Genomic DNA, 24000 nt, shown 5'->3' on the forward strand with positions numbered 1-24000 from the left:
CTAGAACTCCCCACCCCAAATGACACAGACACCTATCATACAGCTAGCAGGCTATTTCACTCCACAAGGCACTTGTCCTTGAGCAACAAAACAAAACTCAATATTTTGGTGTACCAGCTGTGACCAACACTCTCAATTTGGAAAAAAGGCTTCAGTTCTATGCTTACCTCCAAGGACTAAGTTCCACTGAGCTCGCCTCTGAGCAAATATGCACTGGATTATATTGCAAGACATACTGCTTCATCACACCACAGCTTTCTGTATTCAGTTACCTTTTTAAGCCACTTTAAAGCTTCTTCTGCTCAATGGCTCTGACCGATTTAAATTCTTGACTGTGTTTCATATTAAGACATACTGATTAAACCAAATCAGTTTTCATTAAATTTTATGAGGGGAGCGATAAATTCCATCTACACAATGAAGTGTCCTGTCATCACATGTTTCATGCAAGATTTAAATCAATGAATGAAGCTAGTGTTGTCATTAAGATTTCAGTACTGACATTCCACACACACACACATCCGACACACACACACTTATCCAGTCTTTTAATTTCTAGAATTACCAAAAGATCTGTGCGTTATCAGCAAAATGCTTGATTTGCAAGGGTCTAGCATAAAGGGTGTTGCCTTAGCAAGACAAAGAGATTCTTATTCCACAGCACATGATAGTTAAATCAGACGTTTATGCAAGATGGCACTGAATAGATCCAATTTTGACATCCTAAGCCCTGCTTTGTTACTGCTTTGAGAATTTTTGAGATTAAAGCTTCTCAGACCACATGAGAATCACTGAAGGATATTTCCTCTTACATAAAAATGCCCTATGTTGCCTTGTGGAATATACTCCAGGCTACGGTAAAGGGACAATATTCCCAATTTGGGCAGTCATTAAAAACCGAATTCTCCTCTGTCCCTGAGATTTGCAATAATGTTTCATACATTTTTCCTAGATGTTTTTCTATATTTTTGCTGGATTTCAGCCATTATTATTATTATTATTATTAAATATATTTGTATTTTGCCTTTCTCCTATGCTGGGGTTTGAAGCAGCTTACAACAGTAAAAGACAACAACCCAACATTATAAAATACATAGTAATAAAAGCAAACTAGTTAAAAGTAATAATTCAAATATATCAGAACACACTTGGAACCAGGATCAAAAACCCCGTTGGCCTTTATAGCAGCCCAGTGATTAGCACTGCCTGCACCTTAGTTTCCAAAGGTTTCCCTGAACAGGAAAGTCTTAGCCTACCCAGCAAAAGGATAACAAACAGAGAGGGAGACAGTTTAAACCATGGGTAGGCAAACTAAGGCCTGGGGGCCGGATCCAGCCCAATTGCCTTCTAAATCCGGCCCACGGACGGTCCGGGAATCAGCGTGTTTTTTACATGAGTAGAATGTGTACTTTTATTTAAAATGCATCTCTGGGTTATTTGTGGGACATAGGAATTCGTGTGTTTTTTTTGTTTTTCCCCCAAAATATAGTCTGGCCCCACACAAGGTCTGAGGGACAGTGGACCAGCCCCCTGCTGAAAAGGTTTGCGGTCCCCTGGTTTAAACTCTCTTGGGAGGGATTTGCACAATCTGTGAGCAGCAACGGAAAACGGCTCCCAGCAAGACCCACCTAGCGCAGCCATTTACCAGTACTTCCTTTTAGCACCAGATATACCTCATCTTCCTGGATTTGGGGGGATAATCACAATCATGCTCCTTGTTTCTGTGTGTGCATGCACACATGCATGTGCGTTTGGGGTAATGCTGGCAGTTAACCTTGACAGTTTACTATTTATTGTGTATGTAAACTGCCTAGAGAAGTTCTGCATTTGGTGATAAATAAATCAGATACAGTGGTACCTCGGGTTACAGACACTTCAGGTTACAGACACTTCAGGTTAGACTCTGCTAACCCAGAAATATTACCTCGGGTTAAGAACTTTGCTTCAGGATGAGAACAGAAACCGTGTGGTGACGGCACAGCGGGAGGCCCCATTAGCTAAAGTGGTACCTCAGGTTAAGAACAGTTTCAGGTTAAGAACGGACCTCCAGAACGAATTAAGTTCTTAACCAGAGGTACCACTGTGTGTGTGTGTGTGTGTGTGTGTGTGTGTGTGTGTGTGTGTGTGTGTGTATTTGGGGGGGGCACTTGAAACATCATAGGGCTTTCAAAGCAACAGCCCCACCCTTGGGGGGGTGGGGGGAAGGAGTAAAGAAACATGGTAACTTTCCCCACCCTCCACTACACAGCAGGATATTAAATACAGTGGTACCTCAGGTTAAGTACTTAATTCGTTCCGGAGGTCCATTCTTAACCTGAAACTGTTCTTAACCTGAAGCACCACTTTAGCTAATGGGGCCTCCTGCTGCTGCCGCGCCGCCGGAGCCCGATTTCTGTTCTCATCCTGAAGCAAAGTTCTTAACCTGGGTTAGCGGAGTGTGTAACCTGAAACGTGTGTAACCTGACGTGAATGTAACCCGAGGTACCACTGAAAGGGTAAACTATCAAATACATTACCCTTTCCGAAGAAGCAATATTCCAACAGCAACACTCTATCTATCCTTCGTTTTAGTTCTTTGATTGGGGATTAGTTTCTGGAAAGAACAGGTATCAGTTTTCATCCCAAATTAATTGACTGGAATGCATGTGAATGAAGGCCAGTATGGGAAGAGCAAACAAAGGGGAAGAGGGAGTTCCAGAAAGGCTATCAGTTTTCACCACTTAGGAGTGCGCTCGCACACACGTGTGTGCACACGCTCACACTTCAGAAGCTGGACAGGAAAAACATAAAGCACTTTTTTTTAAAAAAGGCACCATGATACTAAAGCCAAATAATGAGACCTGGTAACGAGTAATGAATATTAGTGACACAAGACCTTTCCAGCAAATGAAGGGAGTTGGGGAAGCTAGATGTTACATTCACGTCAGGCAAAAAGCACCAACCTCCAAGCATACATAACCACTGATTTCCAAGCACCTTTAACTACCCACAAACAAAACACTGTTAATAATCACAGAACAGTTGAGAATAAGAACAAGAAGAGTCTTGTAACTCTTTTAAAACTAACATATTTTTATGGAATACTTTTTTTTTTACTTAATCGGCTGTATGAATATTCAACAGAAAAAAAAGTTTATAAAGTTATCACGCATGGTGGGAAAGAAATGTCTAATAACATTAAAAACTACAAGATCAGTGAAGTTATAGGACTGACCCATATAGGACTGGCCCAGTGAAGTTATAGGACTGACGACACAAATATTGCTCTGTGTCCCTCCAGAAGTCTGCTTAGTAACAGGCAGTTTTTTAGTAGTCTGCTAAAAGACCAGTAGCATGCATCCTCATTGTGTTTCTTACACAGCCAGCATAGAAACACAAGCTACAACCCTCTCAGCAGACCAGTAATATTTTTTTTAAGGCTAGTTGCTTTGGATGACCTATTTACAAGGCTGGGCTAACATGCAATTAGATGACATAAGGGCCACTGACTCAGGTAGCTTCCTCCACACACCAAAGCATCAGACCAACTCATGGAGAATCACTCTATCAATAGCTACTAGCCTTGACAGCCATGCAGTATTTGTAAATATTTCAGAACATTACAACTGAATAGTGAACACTTCCCTTAGCATTACATTTTAAGAAGCGGTGGCACTGTGCACTGTTAATTCGCTAAGTTTTGCATAAAAACCTGTACACAAATATATATGGCCTAGTTCACCCTTAACACCATCCCCATTTCTGCTACTGCCATAATAACACTAAGCTAAGTCATGATTTTAGGGACGCGGGTGGCGCTGTGGGTAAAAGCCTCAGCGCCTAGGGCTTGCCGATTGAAAGGTCGGCGGTTCGAATCCCCGCGGCGGGGTGCGCTCCCGTTGTTCGGTCCCAGCGCCTGCCAACCTAGCAGTTCGAAAGCACTCCCGGGTGCAAGTAGATAAATAGGGACCGCTTACTAGCGGGAAGGTAAACGGCGTTTCCGTGTGCGGCTCTGGCTCACCAGAGCAGCGATGTCACGCTGGCCACGTGACCCGGAAGTGTCTCGGGACAGCGCTGGCCCCGGCCTCTTGAGTGAGATGGGCGCACAACCCTAGAGTCTGTCAAGACTGGCCCGTATGGGCAGGGGTACCTTTACCTTTACCTTTAAGTCATGATTTAGCTTAGGTGTTATGCCTGACCCTGGACTCATGGTTTGTCTCTTGAAACAAGCCACAAGCTGTAGCCAAGGTTTGTTCTTGGCATACCGTTCTTGGCTTACCATCCAGAATTCAGAGACAAACCGTGAGCCCAGGTTCACACAAAGCACTAAGCCAAACCATAGTTTGGCTCCAGTAGTGCTGCAGCAGCAAGACTAGGAAAGGAGTGAAGCAGATATTATTTTTGCTCTGGGTACCCACATGCTTCTTTGTTCATGCTGATCTCGTTTACTGGGCCTATTAGATGTGTTTCCTAAGAATAGTCACCTGGGAAAAGTTAATTACAACAGTGATATTTAAAAAACGGTATTCCAGTTGCCCACTTTCACTTCTACTGTGTTCATTCACTACGTTACTAGTAAATTTTATGTAACAGTCATCTCCAACAGTGATAAATTTTCACAAATAGAAATAGTTTTTCCAGTACAACACCTATTCTCAGTCTCCTCCTATCAGGATAATTGAGGGCTCTGTCATAAGTACAGTTCTGGCTCTTTTTTAAAGTGTTCCACCCAAAAGCATGTGATACAGGGCACTGTGCAGTTTTACTAGTAAAACACATCGAGTTACAACCCGCACAGCATGGGCCTCCAAATTAGGAGGCTCTTCTGTTTCACACGTACCCATCTCAACTGGCTAACTGCACACACCTCACAGGTTCAACACAATTGGCTTGAAAATCCACATTTCCTTTGATGTACCCACCAATCAGGAGAGAGACAACCTTTGGAGAAGCACAGAAGCCCCTCAATCAAGCATATAGCTTGTTATTGTTTTTATAATGTACTTTTAAAAAAATTGTTTAATGTATCCTTTTATAACTGTAGATTGCTTTTAAGACATTTGGGTAGCAAGTGACAAATCAATGTATTAAGAAAATACTTACACCCGTGATAAGAAGCCGGTGAGCCTCCTGATTTGCCATATTCTTGCTCCGAGTAGCTGGTGGAGAGATTAGGCTGGCTGGAGCCTCTGCCAAAGGTTATCTGATTACTACCAACCCCGGTGGCCACCTGTGCCATACGCTCTTTGGTCTTCAGGGCTTGGGCCCTCTCTGTCTTGAGCCGATCGTCATCTTTCAGGAGGGACACCAACTGCTTGGACTTCTCCCGCACATTAATGCCCTGGTCCTTACCATCCCGGTCAATGTACTGGAAATCCTTCAGAGTCTGGATAGCAAAGATGTTCTCTTTGCATTGTTGTGCCACCCTTTCCGACCCAGTTTTAATCAGGTAATCCAAAAGAGTTAAAGCCTTATAAACATGCCTCCAGTTTTTGCCATGGTCATTCAGCCGCTTCCAGATCATGCTCATGATTTCAGAAAAGGCCACCACATTGTATGTTAGATCTGCTATTTCGGTCATTAAGGAGCTGGATGGGCCCCAGGGGTCATTTGAAGTCGCTTCCCGGACTTTTATTTCAGCCTCTGAATAATTGTTCACAATGTTTTTCATTTGTCTCCTAATCGAAGAAGATGTCATTTTTATCTCCTCCTAAATCAAGGCAGGTTCCCCCCAAAAAGACCTCAGAGACCGGCCACAGTTTTCTCCAATTTTCAAGTCCCTGTGATATGAAGACACGATGTGTGTGACCAACTTGGAGCAAGTTCTGGTAAAGTCATTTCCTCCCCTCACGAAAGGTACAAAAGAAACTGGAAACTCTGACCTAAAAAAGAAACAGAGAAAACTATCAGTTGCCATGTTAATTGTTCGCTTACATTTTAAAAAGCTAGCCAAAACAAACATTCAGATTTTCCCTGACCTGTCACCAAAAGGTAATTTTCTTGTTCTAGAACTACAGAACAAAATTATTACACCACAGATAGGGTTCCCCTCACAAACCAATTTCATAAGCAATCTGTATATGAAATCCAGACACAGGCACAACAGCCCTAGTTGCAGAATAAAGTGCCAGGAGAGAGGAATGGAGTGAAGATGAAAGTGAACATTGTGACACTGGACTTCTGGTTTGAAGCAAGTTCTGTTGAAATTACGTACTTCCTTCCCTTTAAGTACACAACAAATTTAAGACAGTCCATCCTATTGGAGGCACAGCATCCACCAGAAAGGAATCAACTCAGGGCTCAAAGCCCTGTTGCCATCCTACACACACACACACAAATACAAAAGCTCCCAGCCATTATCAGGAGTTCATGCACACCTCACTTCCATTATCCAGTTCTCTCACACACCCAAAGACATTATAAGTCAAGAGCACTACGCTTTTGTCAAGATGCTACTTGACCAGGGTAGGGGAGTCACAAAGTGAGTCAGAAAACAATGCACAGTAAGATGTTTTCATTATAACTGTGCATTAAATAAATTAATCTAGCAGATTACCGCAAAGTCACTAAACAAACTTGCAAACTCAGCAAAAGTAGAGGCCCCCACACAGCAAATGAACTTGCAACTGCAGCAGGAAACCAAATTAAATTTCATGCAGCTAAGAGCTGGAAGACACAAGATTTGCCCACGCTGGAGGAATGGCAGAAGCAGTTGATGGACTACATGGAGATAGCTGAACTGACCGGCAGAATCCGAGATCTGGATAAAGAAACAATTGAGGAGGACTGGAAAAAATTTAAAGACTATTTGCAAAAATACTACAAGCTGTATGAATCTTAAGATAGTGCATGATTAGGAAAAGTTATGCTTTTGCAATCATGATTAAGTAAATTGTAAAATAAGTGATAAAAGAGAAAAGGAGACAATTTGAATCGAACATGTTATGTTTATTTTAAAGGTATTGAAACTGAGATACAATATATCGAATTTGGGTACATAACATTTGAAAGTTACAATAAGGCATGAAACAAGGTAACAAAATGCTGACATTGTTAATTTAAATAACGCAGAATCGGAAGGGGTGGGGAAGTCCAAGTTGTTTTTGTTTGTTTTTGTTGTTAAAAAAAAGGGAAAATTTGTTTCTTGCAATTATGTTATTTGTTTGTAACCTATAAAACTATGGAAAGAAACGCAATAAAAAATTTATAAAAAATAAAAAATAAATTTCATGCAGCAGCTGCTGGTTGAAAATACCAGAACAGGAACACCCACACGAACTGACTTTTCAGAGGCAGAGAGCTGCTAGAACAGTTGCAGTAGCCTGTCAGTTTATTGTCAAAGAGCACTCTCTCGGTCTCTCTCAGTCTTGTGACTTATTCGTGCAACTGGAATGCCATCCGCAGTGAAGTTCAACTGATGCCTGCGATGTTGTCACTGGTTTTGTCAGACAGGCCTCAACAATTTTGCCTTCCCATGGCTTCATCAGTGGCACAGCAGCTTAGTTGCATCGCCATCCACATCTTGGGTTGTGACTTGCATGGCAGGAGGGGCTGCTGAAAACTAAGGAAGCTAGAGAAATTTGCAGTCAAATCCTACCGCCAAAACTGCACTGAGCTACACTATGATCCCTTTACTACAGTACTGTGGTTTTCAGATATTCCACCATTCCCTAAAATGTCTGGGGTACAAAAAATTTAAAGTCAGATGAAGCTGGCCAACATGATGGGAGTCCATCAACATCTGCTGAGCTACAGGTTAGCAAACTCCTGCTCTAGAAAAATTCAGGCACCCCAAAAGACCTTTATAACACAATTAATGCATATGCTCCTAACTATTAATTAAGGTTCCTGCCTCAAAACAGCTTCCTATTGAAATGTACAAGGCACTCTACCTCTAAGGAGAAGTTGTTTACGTTTTAAAATTGGCAATACAGCGTCATTCTCTACCACCACAAGCCCAGTTCCAGAAGTGAGCCTGCTCAGGAAAATTATCATATCATATTATTACACACAGAGTATATATGCAGCCATAGTACATTCTACAATGTATTTACATTACACAACTTAGTCTCTATATCAATCTAAATCTCATAGATGATAATACCAGTTCAGGAAAGACCTTAGAAACAGTGACTCCCATGGTAGTAAGGTGGGTTTCATCACCGTCCCATATACCAATTCAAGTGGGGGCGGGGGGGGGGGACTCCCACTACAAGCTTGCCTTATAACTAAACCAGCCCAATTTGGTCCACAAAGAGGTATACAAAAGAGGATGCAGAGTTGAAATGACCTTCCAAGGTTTCAGAAGCTTTTACACACACACACACACACACACACACACACAAACACACCAACCAAGATAGCATTCAAGCTTTTACCCAAGTGACTGCAGGTGTTTTCCCCATCTCTGAGTGCTTGTGGGAAAGTGATGTGAATGTATGATGGTCAGGTGCGTAGCCTACTAACCCATGAACTCTGTAACCAGATTTAGCGACCTGCAGCACAAAATATGCGTATGAACACTGTCATAGGCATCTAGCATCACATGAAGTGATGCAAATGATCTGATGCCCAGAGCTCTTCTGTGAATCAAGTTGACCCCTTTTGCCTCATCAAGAATGTGATTTCTGCAAACTGTCAGGGGGTGGGGCCGGCGAGAGAGAGAAACAGATCTGCTTAATAAGTTCACTTGCCAAAGGCAGAGACTTCCTAGATTTTTGCTACTTCCAAGTCCTCTTGAAATGGGTGGGAGCTGAGGACTTGGCACTTAATTCTGAACAAACATGGTGAGAATTGGGCTTACAACCTTGCTACACCAAAGCATATAATAAAAGCCTGCTTCTTTGCCTCATGGTGGCATAGGGAGTGGGTGATTTCTACCAGGGAAACAGCAGGAGAAAAAGGGCTGAGCTCTTCCTCCATCCACCACGCCTCTGCTCAAAATTGCCCCTTTCTCATGAAGCCTTGTAGCAAAGAACTGGGCTGTTTCTCTTTTTATTACATACATCCATCTGCAACATTTAATTAGATTCTTAATGATAAGTATGTAAGTGAATGAACAAATTGCTTTTGGTACCAATTGCGCTGCCTAAGAACACATGCTTTAAAAGTATTTCAAAGACTTGTTTCCAAAACTAAACGGGGGGAAACAGAACTGTTCTGTATGATGCTGCAGAGAAGTGTGTATTAAAAGAAGCTATGAAGCTGGGCACAATGCATAAAAGCCCACATGCAGAACACATATTAGGTCTCCTGCACCATTGTGCAGAAGAGAAAAAGCAGCAATTCATGTGAATAGAACAGCATGGAGTGCTGGAACAGCCCCACACACGCTGTCTCACTCTCACACAGGCTATTTAAACACAAAGTTATTCAGAGATGGGGTCAAACTAGGGTTTGGGAAGCAAGCTTTCGTTCAGGAAGGGGGCAGGAACCAGAACTACTCTTCTGAAGTCTACACACTGGTCTTCTTCAAACTCCCAGTCTGTGAAAGGATGACGGCAGCCTTCAAACACTAAACTTATGGAAGTTTTCCATTTCCTCTTTCATCATTCAAACAGTATGCCTGGTTACTGAGAAAAGAAGGCAGGTGGCAAGAGGCAAAGAAGGTTAATTGTCTAAGGGGCTCGTTTCTCCAAGATAAAAGTGTATTCATAGTCTAAAGTATTTTGGAGAGGGAGTTAAAAGACATTTCCCAGTAGCAGGTTAAAAAAAGAAAGATCCCAAATATTGGAATTCAACTCCTGAATAAGAGTTTGTGGGCGAAGTATGGACTATGCCAACCTTCCCCAACCTGATGCCCTCCAAATGTTGTGGGATTCCAAATCCTATCAGCCACTTCCAACATTGTCAACGGGCAGGAATGGTGGGATTTTAATCTGGTCACATCTGGTGGGCACTAGACGGAGGAAATAGACCAAAGATCTCTTATCAGAGTGCTGGAAATTTACCCCCATAATCTTATCTGGGTCGATTTTGTAAAATAAGTGTACTTTTTCCACAATGAAATCTACAGGAGGAAATACAACTGGCCTACCTTACATGGTAATAACACTCAAGTAAGCCTATGCGATGTGCTCTGAACACTTAAGAAGTGTTGTTATATTATTTGTCATGTTATCTCACACCACTTTTGCATGGAATTTAATGTGGTACACATAGAATTCCCAGGTGGTTCCCCATTGAGGCGCCAAACAAATATAGATCCATCAAGCTTCAACAAGGTTCACAGGACCCTGCTCTGGGATCTATGAACTGCAGATTATGAACATGAGTATTACAAGATTTGAGGCTTTTGTCCTTAATTTAAGTAAGGCACCCCCAAAAGATTCCTCTTTCAGCCATCAAAAGTATTAACAGGGCAGGGACAGGAAGGATAACAGGAAACCTGAAGCAGCAAGATGCTGTGTCAATGAAGTCGTCTGGATAAAAAAAGAAGAATACCGCAAACGAAAACCACATATTATTAGTCATTCTGAGCAAAGAAAGGAAGAAACTGTAGAGTTAGTAAAATAGTGGAGAAATTCTGTTGCATCACCATATAATCAACTTGCTGTTGAAAACAGAGAAGGAGAGAAGACTAGGGACACACCTGCCCTGATCATCTGACATTTAATTGAAGGTTGACATTCTCCAGGCTTCTCTGCAGATGCAAAGAGGCCACACTCTAGCTCCTGGTAGCTCTATGGTGAAAGACTTGTACCCTTTGCATCAGGAAATAGAGCAGAACACCAGTTCAATTTTAGACTGACAGCGCACATAAGCTCTAGAACCAACGTAGTCAAAGCATATCATCACACAAGGATGTGATACTCACGTAGACTGCACTGTGTTCATTTCAAAACAGAACTTGGCCAGTCAGACATAGCTTGGCCAGTCAGAGAGTTATTTGAGTTCTTAACAAATAAAAACTTTTTATTCTTTCTTTCTTGGCTGGGGGTCAGAATACCTCAAAGATATAAAAAAATAATGTTTCGATGTTTTTGTATGTATGTGTTGCCTCTTGACAAATTTCAAAGCAGTGGGAATTACAAAGAACAAGTAGTATTTATAAACATTATTCTCTGGCAGAAGTAACAACCAAACTGGGGTATACAATCTGCAGTTGTACAATATTCACACACGCCAGCCAGCCTGTAGAACACTATGCTGCTGTCACCAGAAACCTACAGCACTTTTGCATTCATGTGTGTCTAAACTCCAGGGAGAGCTACTCCAATAACTTGCAATTACTCTCTGAATTACCAGCACCAAAAAATCACGTCACCATTCTACACAAAAAACGGATAACCCAGCAGGTCCCAAGGGTATTAAACTTCTACAAATTGTTAGTGAAAACTGCAGTCTTCGGCAAGGGACAGAACTAAGTGTAAAACAAGCCACGCCCCCCCCATTTATTTCCAAATTATTCAACATCTGGAGAAAACCAAAACCTTTGCCCTGCTTTCTAGAGTTATCTACATATCAGGTCCATTTCAATATGCACATAGTTAACAAACATTTATTTATGGAAATGAGTGCTAGGATGGACAGACCACTGCAAAACACTTCCTAACAGGGTTAACAGTTTCAGCACCCAAACAAGTTTCTATGTTTTGGTACTTCATGAGAGTTGTCAAAAGCTATTAGTTTGAATTACACTCAGTTCCATTTCTGCTAGGTATTTTTTTTTAAAAAAAAAAACCCTGCAGAAGCAGATTACAAAATCAGATACTATTCTTAAATATCTAGAAACTTTTTAAAAAAAAGAAGAAAAGCTTACGTTCTGAATGTATTCAGCAGATGTTTTTGAATGCAACTAAGATAACTCTAGTCTTACTTGCTTCAGCCTCCAGCTCTCTTCAGCATTCAGCTGCACATCTTGTAAGTCATTTCAAGCCCCACTTTAAAGATTAAAAAATATGACTTAGGTGGATTAAAAAATATTAATTTTAAAAATAAACTAGATGGACACTCATTGGGTACGAAACTATTGTCTACCCAGTAAAGCGTAGCCATTTTCTTCAAATCTCTACTGAAAAAAAATATCAGGAATTCAACAGCAGCAGCAATATATAACATTTGGAGCCCTGTTAGGATTTCATGATTTCCAGGCTGTATTTTAGGATGAAAGCCACTTAGTAAAACCATCTTGCAGCAGCAATTGTCTTTGCCACAACAAGACAAAGTCAAATTAGGAGGAATAGCACAGAACAGAGACAGAGAAAATCAAGTGCCTCAAATAAATTTTACTTCCTAGTTTACTGGCCTGCAGAGCGGGCAGCAGCAGAGCCCTGGAAAGGCAGTCAGGTGCAAGCCTGAGTATGTAACAGCAGCTGGACCCAACATATCCCCCACATTCCACAAGCTGGCCATTTATGACCAAAAAAATTTGCTAAATTTCATCACAATATACCAGCATTTTATTGGTGCCAGAATGCCTTTGTCATTGCTTTCTGATCCCATCTTCCCCTACATCCTCCCTATTTATACTCTGCTCCATCTTTTTACTGTTCACTGACATTTCACACAAGTGGGTGTTCACTTGCTCTTCTACTGGAGGGGAATGTTTCCACAAAGCCTCTGCTGTCTGTTCCTTTCCCGAATGCTACTTTCTGTAAATTGGCTCCAGGAGAAAATGTACATTCCCTTCTTCTCAGACACGCTCCTTTATCACAAACAGCTTTGCAAATATCCTTCTCACTCTGGATACAAGTTAACCTAAGATTTTACAAGCATGAGGCAGCATTGGGGTTAGGCAAGGTAGGGGCAGTGCTACCTGCACTAACTGGAGGGAGTGTGACAGCATTCAAAGCTAAGAGCACCGTAACTTGCAAAAGGCAGCAATCATACTCCTTATCATAGAGTCATGATAAATTTTCTGCAACAGGGAAGACTTAGGCCACTGTTCCTGAATCTGGTGCCCTCCAGATGTTGCTGGACTGCAACTCCCAGCATCCCCGTCCCTCAGCCATGCTGCCTGGAGGAAGCAGTAGTGCATCTGGAGAGCACCAGGTTGGAGAAGGCTGGGTTAGGCATTTTCATGAACAAGGCCTTTGGGCTTGACGTTGAGAAGAGCTACTTTAAGTCTCGTGCACACGAAAAATCTTTAGCGTACTTTCAATCTTGCTCAGAAGGAGCAGCCTTCGCAAAGGGAAAGATTTTTGCAATTCATCATTTTTAACTGCTCTAACCTCCCTGACAACTGCACTTAACAAAGAGGCTCTTTGCCATCTGTTTAAGTGCCTAAAACAGAATGCCTGTGTTGAGAGTCACCTTCAACACTTCCAACTTAACACTATTAATTCAATTAAGACCAGACACTCCAAGAAAGAGACAATGCTACAGATGCACATCAAGACCTTATGGCAGAAATGATGGATGGCAGAGAGGCAAGGAAACATTAGTAAAGGTAAAGGGACCCCTGACCATTAGGTCCAGTCGTGGCCGACTCTGGGGTTGCGGCGCTCATCTCGCTTTATTGGCCGAGGGAGCTGGCGTACAGCTTCCGGGTCATGTGGCCAGCATGACTAAGCCACTTCTGGCGAACCAGAGCAGCGCATGGAAACGCTGTTTAGCTTCCCACTGGAGCAGTACCTATTTGTCTACTTGCACTTTGACGTGCTTTCAAACTGCTAGGTTGGCAGGAGCAGGGACTGAGCAACGGGAGCTCACCCGGTCGCAGGGATTCAAACCGCCAACCTTCTGATCAGCAAGCCCTAGGCTCTGAGGTTTAACCCACAGCACCACCCGCGTCCCTCCAAGGAAACATTACATCTCAGCAAAAGACTGGAAATAACGCTGAGTCCCAAACACAGGTGAAGTTCTTTCATTGTCTACTCCAAATGCAATGCTACCTCAGTGTTGCCAAGTAATGGCTTGTAAATTTACAATTTGAACTTAACTTTTACCCATTGCAATGCAGGAAACTGCAGCTACCAATATTCAGCAGGTTAGCAGATACAGCTATTGTACACAGGCTGTAGGTGATGAAGAATTCATGCCTTTGTTAAAGAATTGAGGAATTATAGTACCAAGGAAAGTATGCTTGACACTTAGTCAACTGCAAACATACCAGCCAAACATACCCGCTCATAATGACTCTTTGCCTGATGTTACTGGAAAGGGGTGCTCCAAAGCTAGAAGGCACAAACTTAGATGCACTTTATTACCGTTAACAAAAATCCCGATTCTCATCAAGATGTTTCAAAGCTCACTCAAAAATCACAAGCAATATGTTCACTGACAGACGTACAATGCCACAGTTTGCATTCTGTAACAGAAAACATTTCAGAGCAGATGTCGTGTTCATGCTTCCAAGTTGTTATTATGAACAGAACATTTTGAAACTGAAATACCTGCAAACAAGTGCTCTTAAGGGTCACAAGAACTGGCAACGTGTAAGATTCACTGGTTTATTCAAAGTCTCCCAATAAGTAGAGGCAGGGGACAACAACAAAGTATAGGACGGCAAGAACGACCTGTTTTGTTTCACAGGTTTACAAACACTTTCTGCAAAGCTCTTAAAAATAAGCTGCATGCTGAAAGAGAGTCATGTTAATTGAAGTATTTAAGTCAGCAGGATACTTGTTCAATTTCAACACCCTGCCTACTCGCATCAGAAGCATCAGGCATAGTTAAAAGAGCAAAAAGTTGCAAAAGCCAACCACCTTCGGATTTCTTGTTTACCCATGAAAACATTATTTAATCATGGCTTTGGAGAGCTGATTATTTCAGTTCATGAATCCCGACAATTCACAAAAAGCAATTTTTTTAACCTTCAACCTACGTAATTTAAAAAGAAAAATTACCATAGCCTTCAACACCGCTGAGGGAATAAGACACCAAATAAACATGGACAACATTGCAAAATAAAGGCATTCCAAAATGTAAGTATAATTTTCCCTATAAAAGAAACAGGAATTGCTTCAAGAAGCTTCAGACTATCAATATTTCCATCAGGTAAAATAATTGGGCGCTGGAGTTACACAGCAGAAATTCAAAGAACCAGGCTTTTGAAATTCTGTTCTAAAGGAATTAAACATGACTGAGCCATCATGTATGGTAAAAAAACAAAACAAAAAACCATTAGACGTTGAAGCCTATTATTCCTGGTTATGTCCAATATTAGAAATGTGAGCTACTAACAACCAAGGTTACTCTAAAAATCATCGGAGACTCCAGCGAGCAGCCACAGAAGCTATAGAAACTAAGGGACAATCAGGGATCGAAACTCATGAAGGCTGCTCTGAGGACTGATATCCTAAACACGCATTCTTTCCATGGCCCATATATTTCAGTGGGGTTTACTTAAGAACAAGCCTAGTTAGGACTGGAAGAGAGAAAAACAACACACCATTCTGCTGCTTTCCGCAGCTACTCCATCCACCACCATTATTTTCAACCAGGGACCGATTAGCATGCAGAAGGAACAGCTGCTACAAACCATAGTCAAGAAGGAAAACTGTGTTCTGTCTCGTCCTGAATGCCATAGCTTCCTTGCTTCCTAAAAGCCAACATTAGTTTTCACTCGTCAGTTTCTTCAGAGATAGCTTGTAGTAAATAAGGAGATGCACTTATACTGTAGCCAACGAATGTTAGCTGGCTCCAGCTTTAACCATGTGTAAGCCCTGTGAACATCCAGGCATAATGTATTACTCGAGCCAGACTGATGGGACAGGCACAGCCCTACCCAATCCATCTTGGTCTGATGCAAAGGTAGAAACTGAGGAAGAGAACTGGTCATTTCTGCCTTTTTATTATATTTAACATTTGCATCTCACCCTTCCTCTAAATACACAGCACAGTTGGGAAGGTTATACTAGAAATGACTTGTCCAAGGCCAGATCGCATCCCATTTTCCAAACCCAACGCTCTAGCCACTGCTCCCTACGCTGACTTGTATTATTTATTTATTTTATTGCATTTACATCCCACCTTTTTTTCTCCAAAGAGCTTGAGGTGGTGCGCATGGTTCTCCCCATTCTTATTTAATCCCCACAACTCATGTATAAAGTGGCAGGCTACAGCAGCTTTTCACATTTTCGCCCTTCAGGGAATACCTTTCCGAATGGACTGGTCTGCTAGGGAACCAGTTGTGTTGCATATCCTGAGAGCGCTTAAAAGACCTGCCGGGTTTCAACATCACCTTTCATGAACCTTGCACACAACACAACACTTTGCAAGGGAAGACTTGGTGGCAGTCGAGCTGCCTCAGGTAAGATTGCCATTGCTGACCATACACAGGAATGTTTGCTGAGCTTCAAAGTTCCCTCGAAGACAGTTTGAAAGCATCACAATTCACAAGAAGGAATGGGTAGCATAACAGATAATTTGGTTACAGCAGCAAAATTGCCTCAACCCAAATCCTACAGAGACAGAACAGTCTATGTTAGTGCATGCTGATTTCTGAATTCACCGGTTAGAAATATGTATATATCCTTCAACTTACGAATAACAAGATTTTAAAAATCCACTGTTGCAAACAGGGCTGGATTCACCTCCAGAAAGCAGGCCAACATACACCAAGCAAAATAAATTTCATGCTACCATTATGTGGGAACCCCAGCTTTGAGCAGTACAGTCGTACCTTGGAAGTCGGAAACCTTGTGAGTCGAATGTTTTGGCTCCCAAACGCTGCAAACCCAGAAGTGAGTGTTTCAGTTTGCAAACTTTCTTTGGAACCCAAACGTCCGACATGGGTTCCGTTGGCTGCACCTTGGTTTCCAAACATTTTGGAAGTTGAACGGACTTCCGGAATGAATTCTGTTCAACTTCCAAGGTACAACTGTAGCTCCCTTAGGTGTCTCCCAAAGCAGTGGCTGTAGAAAATGGACCACTGCTGAGGTGGTGAGGGGGCCAAGGAAAGATTGACAAGGTGGTCCAAAAGGTTACATAGACTGGATCTGGCCCACAGGCTGCCAGTTCTCTGGCCCAATATAATGACTAGAACTGATCTCCAACTTCAGAACTGTTTGCATTTGTGGCGATCTTTTACAAAACTGTAAGATTCACTGCTTAGAAATTTTCTAACATTAAGCAGTCTATTTTTTTCCCCATGTAAACAAACAATAAATGAATATGGCCACCACAGAAGTTATTTGAGGCTTCATCCCCACAAGTGGTGTATGCCATTTAGCAATAGCGTAGAGCAACTATTTTTAAGGATTCCCTGAGATCATGCAGGGAAAATGCCATCAACTTCAAGGCACAAAGGCACCCAAGGAATCAACTCTACTCTGCTAAGCTTGTCAAGTGGCTACAGAAAGCTATCCGGTTTATTTATACCAAGCACAATACATATTACAGTATTCCTAAAAGCTGCAAACACCCCAAAATATTCATATCTACAAGTCAGTACTTGAAAATTCATCTGTCTAGTTTGGCTGGTTTAGTTTGATCCGCGACATACGTCAGCCAGCGCTGCTCTGCATGGAAATTACACACAAGACATCTGCTAAGATCAGAAGGAATTAAGGTAATCTGAGAATGTCAGTAAATAACATTACCAAAGAATACTTCCATTCCAATTAGAAATTCCTTTTAGGCTTCAATCCCATACACAGTAGGAGTAAGCCCCGTTTAACTCAATGGGTCTTACTTCTGTGCAGGCATTTGTCAGATTATGTTGTTAGAGATGGTAAATGGGGAAAAATTAACTATTTCAATTATTCTGTAGTTTTCATGTACTGCCAAAAAAATTACCCTAAAATGGCTGTGAAACCCTAAGTAGCTGTTTCACATACCACACAACGTAGTACAATAGAAATTTCCATTACCTCTAAAAAATACCAGTTGGATATGTAAGTTAAGGCTACACAGGTGTATTTCCATTATTACAATGTTCAATTCAGCATGTAAGAGGAAACACATGTGAAGCTATTGTAGGAACATGTGCTTCTGTGTAGTTTGGTCCTACAAATAAGTTGCTCAGAATTCAGTCTCATTTTTAAATGGAATTTACTCCCTGCTAAGCATTTTTAAAACTACAGTCAACTACAAGCCCATTCTTTCACAGAAGTAAACCTTAGTGAAATATATAGGCTATAGTGCTGAGTAACCTACAGTCACGTTAGGCACTCTTACCTAATTTGGAAGTGGAGGAAGGGGGGGCGCTTTTTAAAAGACGAAAATTCATCACACATATTAAGATTTATTTCTCTGATTGGCATTAAGTAAAAACCAACACAGAACACAACTTAAGTTTCTTGGTTATTGTACTAGGAATAACAAAATAATTCAGAATATAATCAAGAGCACATATTACCAGTATTAGCAGAGAGATTAGATTTTCATCATGGCCACTAACTTTTTTTCAGATCGGAACAGTAAAGATGTTTTTGTACAGTTATAGTAGAGCAGTACGATCATTTTGTGTTCGCAAAGCTATGTATCATGTTCAAAGGGGTAACTCCCTATGCAACTACAATTTTAATGCATATTTTAACATTATGTTCTCCAGATCCAATAACATTACTTTCAAACATCTCTCAAACTAATCAGATTTTTTTTTTAAAAATGAAGAAAAAGTCAGCTGCAAATCCACAAGTTGAGAGTGTCAGGGGATTTAAAATGTATTCAGTTAGATAGATATGAATTGTGCAGCTCATCAACCTCCTTTCTGAGAAATTTTAATCAAATCTAGGCTAGATAGAAATGGAAATAAGATATTTCACTGCCATTAGCTGTTCCGGTATTGCAAGGATAAGCTTAGATTTGCTGCTCAGAGGGGCGGGGGGGGGGGGGAATCAGTGGCTACAGACTTTGCTGCCACAATATGAAGAAACTGTTGCTGCCAGCCTAATGGAGACAACAAAGGCTACTTGGAATGCAGGGTGTTAATTTCAAGGCAGCATTCCACGCCACCTTGACACACTCGTGCACAAACACACGGAAAAACAAAAGCCTTCCAAACCTTGCCCAAGCCCATAAAACACCCCCATACACACCCTGCTTGTTCATGCTCCCATTGCAAACCATGTATGTTCACAGGCATGTGTTCCCATAAACTGGTTTCCTCTGTAGAGACTCCCCAAAGCATAGCCCCAAGAACCCACACCCCTCAACGTTTCCCAGTGTCTCTTCTCGTCCCACCCATCTCACAGCAACATAAGCCAACACAAATAAGCTTAGCATGTGCCTTCTGGATGCACACAGACACAGCACCCTCGACAAGAGCCAAAGCCCCACGATCCAACCCACCTCCCCATTATCTTCCTCCTTTCCTTCATGCGCCCCACTTCACTATCCCCAAACAACCACCTTCAAGATATCCAGTCCCTTTAATCCCCAAACACGTCCCTCTACACCCATAAATCCAGCTCTCCCTCCCATGCTTATGAAGCACCCCATTTCAGGAAACCCCGATTTCTTATCGCATGCCCCACCTCTTCTGCATCTGAAGAGTCTCACAATAGCCAGTATAAACAGAAATATATTTACAAAACCAGCCTATGTATCAGGTAAGTTAGTACTAAAAACAGCAGTGCTGTAAAAACAAACAAAACTCAAAATCTTCACATTGAAATGTTGACCCTTTGGGGATCAGAGCTTCATAATGGATCACTTACTGAACTCACCCCTACGGAGTAGGGTATGCATGTGTGCAATTGGTAAGGCACTGTGAATATATACGACATGGTACATAGATGTAACAGATACTTAATGCATGCATATATATATATATATATATATATCCATAACCTATGTGTCAGTGCATAAATATTTTAAGACGCCTATGTTAATACATCAAACGTAACAAATACTTACTAGTCAGTTCAGTTTAGCACACAGAAACAAAGCAAAACGGGTTAAAAGATGCAGAAACGAAGCAAAACTGGGAAGATTTAAAATGCCATAGCGAAACACACACTAAAAAAGAAAAGGCACCCCAGGTCCCAGGTAATATTTACAATGCCCAACTTAACCCAGCAACAAGCCCATCCATCCATCTGTATTGCCAAACCAGCTAAAAATGCCACATGGGAAGAGGCAGAGGAAGCAGCGCCAATTGGGGGTGGGGAGCAAAGATGCATTTCACGTCTCAGAGGCGCTTCCCCCCCCCCCCCCAAGATACCCGCTTTGCAGACCCCGCCTCAGGCGACCCCGAGCCCTGGCCGACCCCCCCTCACCCAACAACAACACCCCCCAATTCCTCCTCCTCAGCCCCCCGCCCCACACCCGCCCCCGTCTGCCTCGATACACCCGCTTCGGGGACGCACACGCCCCCCACCCGGCAGCCACGCTTGCTCTTTCCCCACCTCCCTCCAGCCTGCGGCGGGGGCTGAGGGAGGCTCGGCCGCCCCTTCCCACCGCGGCCACCTGAGGCCCAGGTCCGGCCCACCTCCCCTCTATAAAAAAAAAACAACCCCCCACCTGCTGCTGCTGCTGCTTCTCTCGCAGGGCCCAAGTGGCTCCTCCGGACTGGAGCGCCGCCAGGAGCAGCAACAGCAGCAGGAGGAGCAGGAGCAGGAGGAGGAGCGTCGTGGTCGCCGCCGCCGCCTCTCGGACTGGGTTTGACACCCGCCGCCCACACGCGCCATCCAACATGGCGGAGGGAGGGAGGCACGGAGAGGGACGGGGAGAGCGAGACAGGCAACGCGCGCTCCCGCGCTGGCGGGCGAGCGCGCCGTCCCGCCACAGAGAGAAACAAGTGGGGGGTGGGCGCGCGCGCGGGAGGGGGTCTTGTCCTGTTTGTGTGAGAGAGCGCGCGCGTTCTCGCCCATGGTTGTTTTCCCTTCCTCACAAGTGATAATATGAGGAATATTTTTTTTTCCCTCCCTCTCACGAATTTTATCCACCCGCATCTGTTTTTCTTTGGAGAGGGTAGGGTGGGAGGTCGTAGGAAATGGGAGCCCTAAAAAAGGAAAAGGAAACCGTCTATATGGGGGCGAGTGTTTTGTGTCTGTGTGTAAATAAATAAGATCACGCCCTCTTTTATTTGGCTTGCTCTTCTTTTCTTGAGGCGGGATATAAATAAAGATCCCCGCTTTTTGAAGGGGGAAATGTTGAGGGGGCGTCTATGGGAGTAAGGCTCTCGCGCCCCCTTTAGGGAAGCAAGCACATATTTGTATACAAGAAATAAATGGCTTTTTTGAGGGGAGGTGTCTAAATATAAAGACTAGCCTCCCCCTTCCTTAGGGATTGAGCGACAGTATGTATATATACAAATAAATAAGATGACTCCTTTTTTGCGGTGGGGACAGTCTATATCTGTGCATAGATAAAAACCCACCTAACCCCTTTTGGTGGGGAAAATGTAATGGAAGCGTATATGTATATATAAATAAGGCTCGTTCTCTCTTTTTTTATTTGTATATACAAATAAATGACTTCTTTTTGAAGGGGGAGTCTTTTTTGTGAGTTAGGGGAGATGTTGAAGGGAAGTGTGTGTGTATTAAAATGAGGCACTCACACATCTCTTTTTTAGTGGTGAAATAAACAAGACCTGCCCCCTCTCAGGTTTTGTTTTGTGTTTTGTTTTTGTTTGTTTGTTTGTTTGTTTGTTTGTGGAATTGCATCAGGAAAATATTACCCAGGGGGTGAAACATCTCTCTCAGATAGATAGATAGATAGATAGATAGATAGATAGATAGATAGATATGGATGTAAACATAAACACATAAATAAAACTTAGTGGCCAGATGTTTTGTGACGTAAGGGTGTCCCCTCAGTTATCAGATTTCCTGCCATTTTCTAAGGGATGTTTTAATGTCTTTGTCTGAGGAGAAATTGAAGGAATGAGAGAAAGCAGAAGCAAGAAAATAATAATTTTTCATCTTTTTTTGTTGAGAATAAGAGTCAGGTTCACTGAACTCAACTCAATAGGACCTACTTCTCAGTAGGCTTGCCAATATTGCTCACACTGCTAATGATATCATGAGAGAATTGTCCGAAGACTATGGCAGCATCAACGCCATACATTTCAAGATCATTTTCCCTGCCAGAACCCCCAGGAACTGTAGTTTGTTCCCTCGCGGAACTACCATTCCCAGCACCCTTAACAAACTACAGCTCCCATGATGCTTTGAAGGGGACAGATGCAAAAGAAAACGGGGCTCCTGCACCTTTTAATCATCAAATCGGGAATTTTAGAAAGTGCAGCACCTACTCCAGATTCCACATGCACAACCATTGAAGGTGCAGGAGCCCCATCCAGGCCTTTTTGCATCTGGCCCAGTGCTGGATTTATGTATAAGCTAAACAAGTGATAGCTTAGGGCCCCACTCTCTTGGGGGAGGGGGCAAAAAAAGTTAAAGGGGGTAAAACTGGATGTAGATTTGCAAAATACAGTGTTACCTCTGGTCGCGAACGGGATCCGTTCTGGAGGCCCATTCGCAACATGAAAAGAGCGCAACCTGCAGCGGCGCGTCTGCGCACGCACAGGTTGCGATTCGTCGCTTCTGCACATGCGTGTGACTTCATTTTGCATTTCTGCGCATGCGCGAGCGGCGAAACCCAGAAGTAACCCTTTACGGTACTTCCAGGTTGCCGCAGGACGTAACCTGAAAGAACATAACATGAAGCGGACATAACATCAGGTTCACTGTGTTCACATCAGGTAAGACTGTGTAAGGTTAAAAACAAATAAAATAAAACCTACATACAGCAACAGTGTTTTGTAGGCTCCTATGATGTAAGTCATGGGCCCCGCCTGCTAGCCTGCTCCCTGAAATATCACTGGTTTGCTCCTTTCTATATATAGGGTGCCTACATTCTGCATGGACTGGTTGCATGGCAACATGGGCAAATGGCTTTAGATACCTATTAGGTCCATATAGCATATATTCAACACAAAAAACAGCGACAATTTGTTGTTGACAAAGGACAGCTGGACATAGAAAGGGCCCCATTACCTTCAGTAGCTTAGGGCCTCATCAAACCTCAATCCAGCCCTGATCTGGCCGCCCTACCACAGGCTGACTTCCCTGTTCTCTTGGAAGGAGAGCTGGAAAATACAGGTCTCCTTGTTCCCCCGCACAACATAACAGATGACTCAGTTGCTGGAAGTCACAAAACCCCTCTCCGCTTGAGAACAGAATGGGAACCAGGCTCCCTCTCGCTTGTTGTGGGAGCCGAGCTAATCCTCCTTCCAAGAACACACATCTAAGGCCACAAAAAAGGGCACGGAAAGTAAATTAACTACGGGAGGGAAAGCTGAGGGGGAAGTTATGGGAACACAGGAGAAGACAAGGAGAACGTGAGGTGCTAACGCACACCCCACATCCGGGTTGATTTGTAAGAGATTGCTGTCCCAACGCTCAAGGCTGAAAAATATCCCCTAAAAACCATGGCTTAACACACATCAAAGTTATTCCTCACCAAGTACAGTGGGGTGTAGTGGTTAGCTATAGGGGTCAGGAGCCTGGCGCCTCCAGGTGTTGCTGGGTTCCCATTTCCCAGCAGCCCCACAAAATATGGGCAATGGGAGCTGTGGTCCAATGGTATCTGGAAGTGCAACGTGGGTCACAACAACACCTTAGCATTTAAAGCACTCCCAGCTCCTGCCAACCTAGCAGTTCGAAAGCACCTCAAAGTGCAAGTAGATAAATAGGTACCACTCCAGCGGGAAGGTAAACGGCGTTTCCGTGCGCTGCTCTGGTTCGCCAGAAGCGGCTTAGTCATGCTGGCCACATGACCCGGAAGCTGTACGCCGTCTCCCTCGGCCAATAAAGCGAGATGAGCGCCACAACCCCAGAGTCAGTCACGACTGGACCTAATGGTCAGGGGTCCCTTTACCTTTTTATACTGCTTTAAGCATCATGGCTTTCCCCAAAGAATCCTGAAAACTGCAGCTTGTGAAGGATGCCAAGCTAGGAGACCTTTCGCAGAGCTACAATTCCTTGCACCCATAAGAAGCTACAGTTCCCAGGATTCTTTGGGAGGGAGCCATGACCACTGAAGTGACATAAGAGTGCTTTTAATATGTGGTGCAGATGTGACCGTGGTCTGTCCTCTCTCAGACACACACAGAAGCAGAAACCCTATCCAGATCTTAACGTTCCCTCAAGCTTTCCACTCTGTTTTGCGTTGAGTCAACCGGCT

General features: G+C 43.0%; 1 protein-coding gene across 5 annotated transcripts in view; it reads right to left on the reverse strand.

Annotated features, from left to right (window-relative positions):
- Window positions 1–20512, reverse strand: part of EPN2 (epsin 2) — a 39645-nt gene extending 19133 nt beyond the window's left edge. For 2 of the 5 annotated variants that reach the window (XM_077918655.1, XM_077918656.1), the window contains exons 1-2: window positions 20332–20512; window positions 5083–5861 (exon numbers count right to left, since the gene is read on the reverse strand). In XM_077918655.1, coding sequence (XP_077774781.1) covers window positions 5083–5677 — 595 coding nt within the window. In that variant the 5' untranslated portion in view covers window positions 5678–5861; window positions 20332–20512. Of the gene's footprint in view, window positions 1–5082; window positions 5862–19725; window positions 20008–20216; window positions 20240–20331 lie in introns of those variants that run through there. The other 3 variants (XM_077918654.1, XM_028706762.2, XM_028706761.2) reach the window with 3 other exon arrangements.
- Window positions 20513–24000: the final 3488 nt, after the last annotated feature.

This window comes from Podarcis muralis, chromosome 14 (assembly GCF_964188315.1).
Source record: "Podarcis muralis chromosome 14, rPodMur119.hap1.1, whole genome shotgun sequence".
Taxonomy (NCBI): Eukaryota; Metazoa; Chordata; class Lepidosauria; order Squamata; family Lacertidae; genus Podarcis; species Podarcis muralis.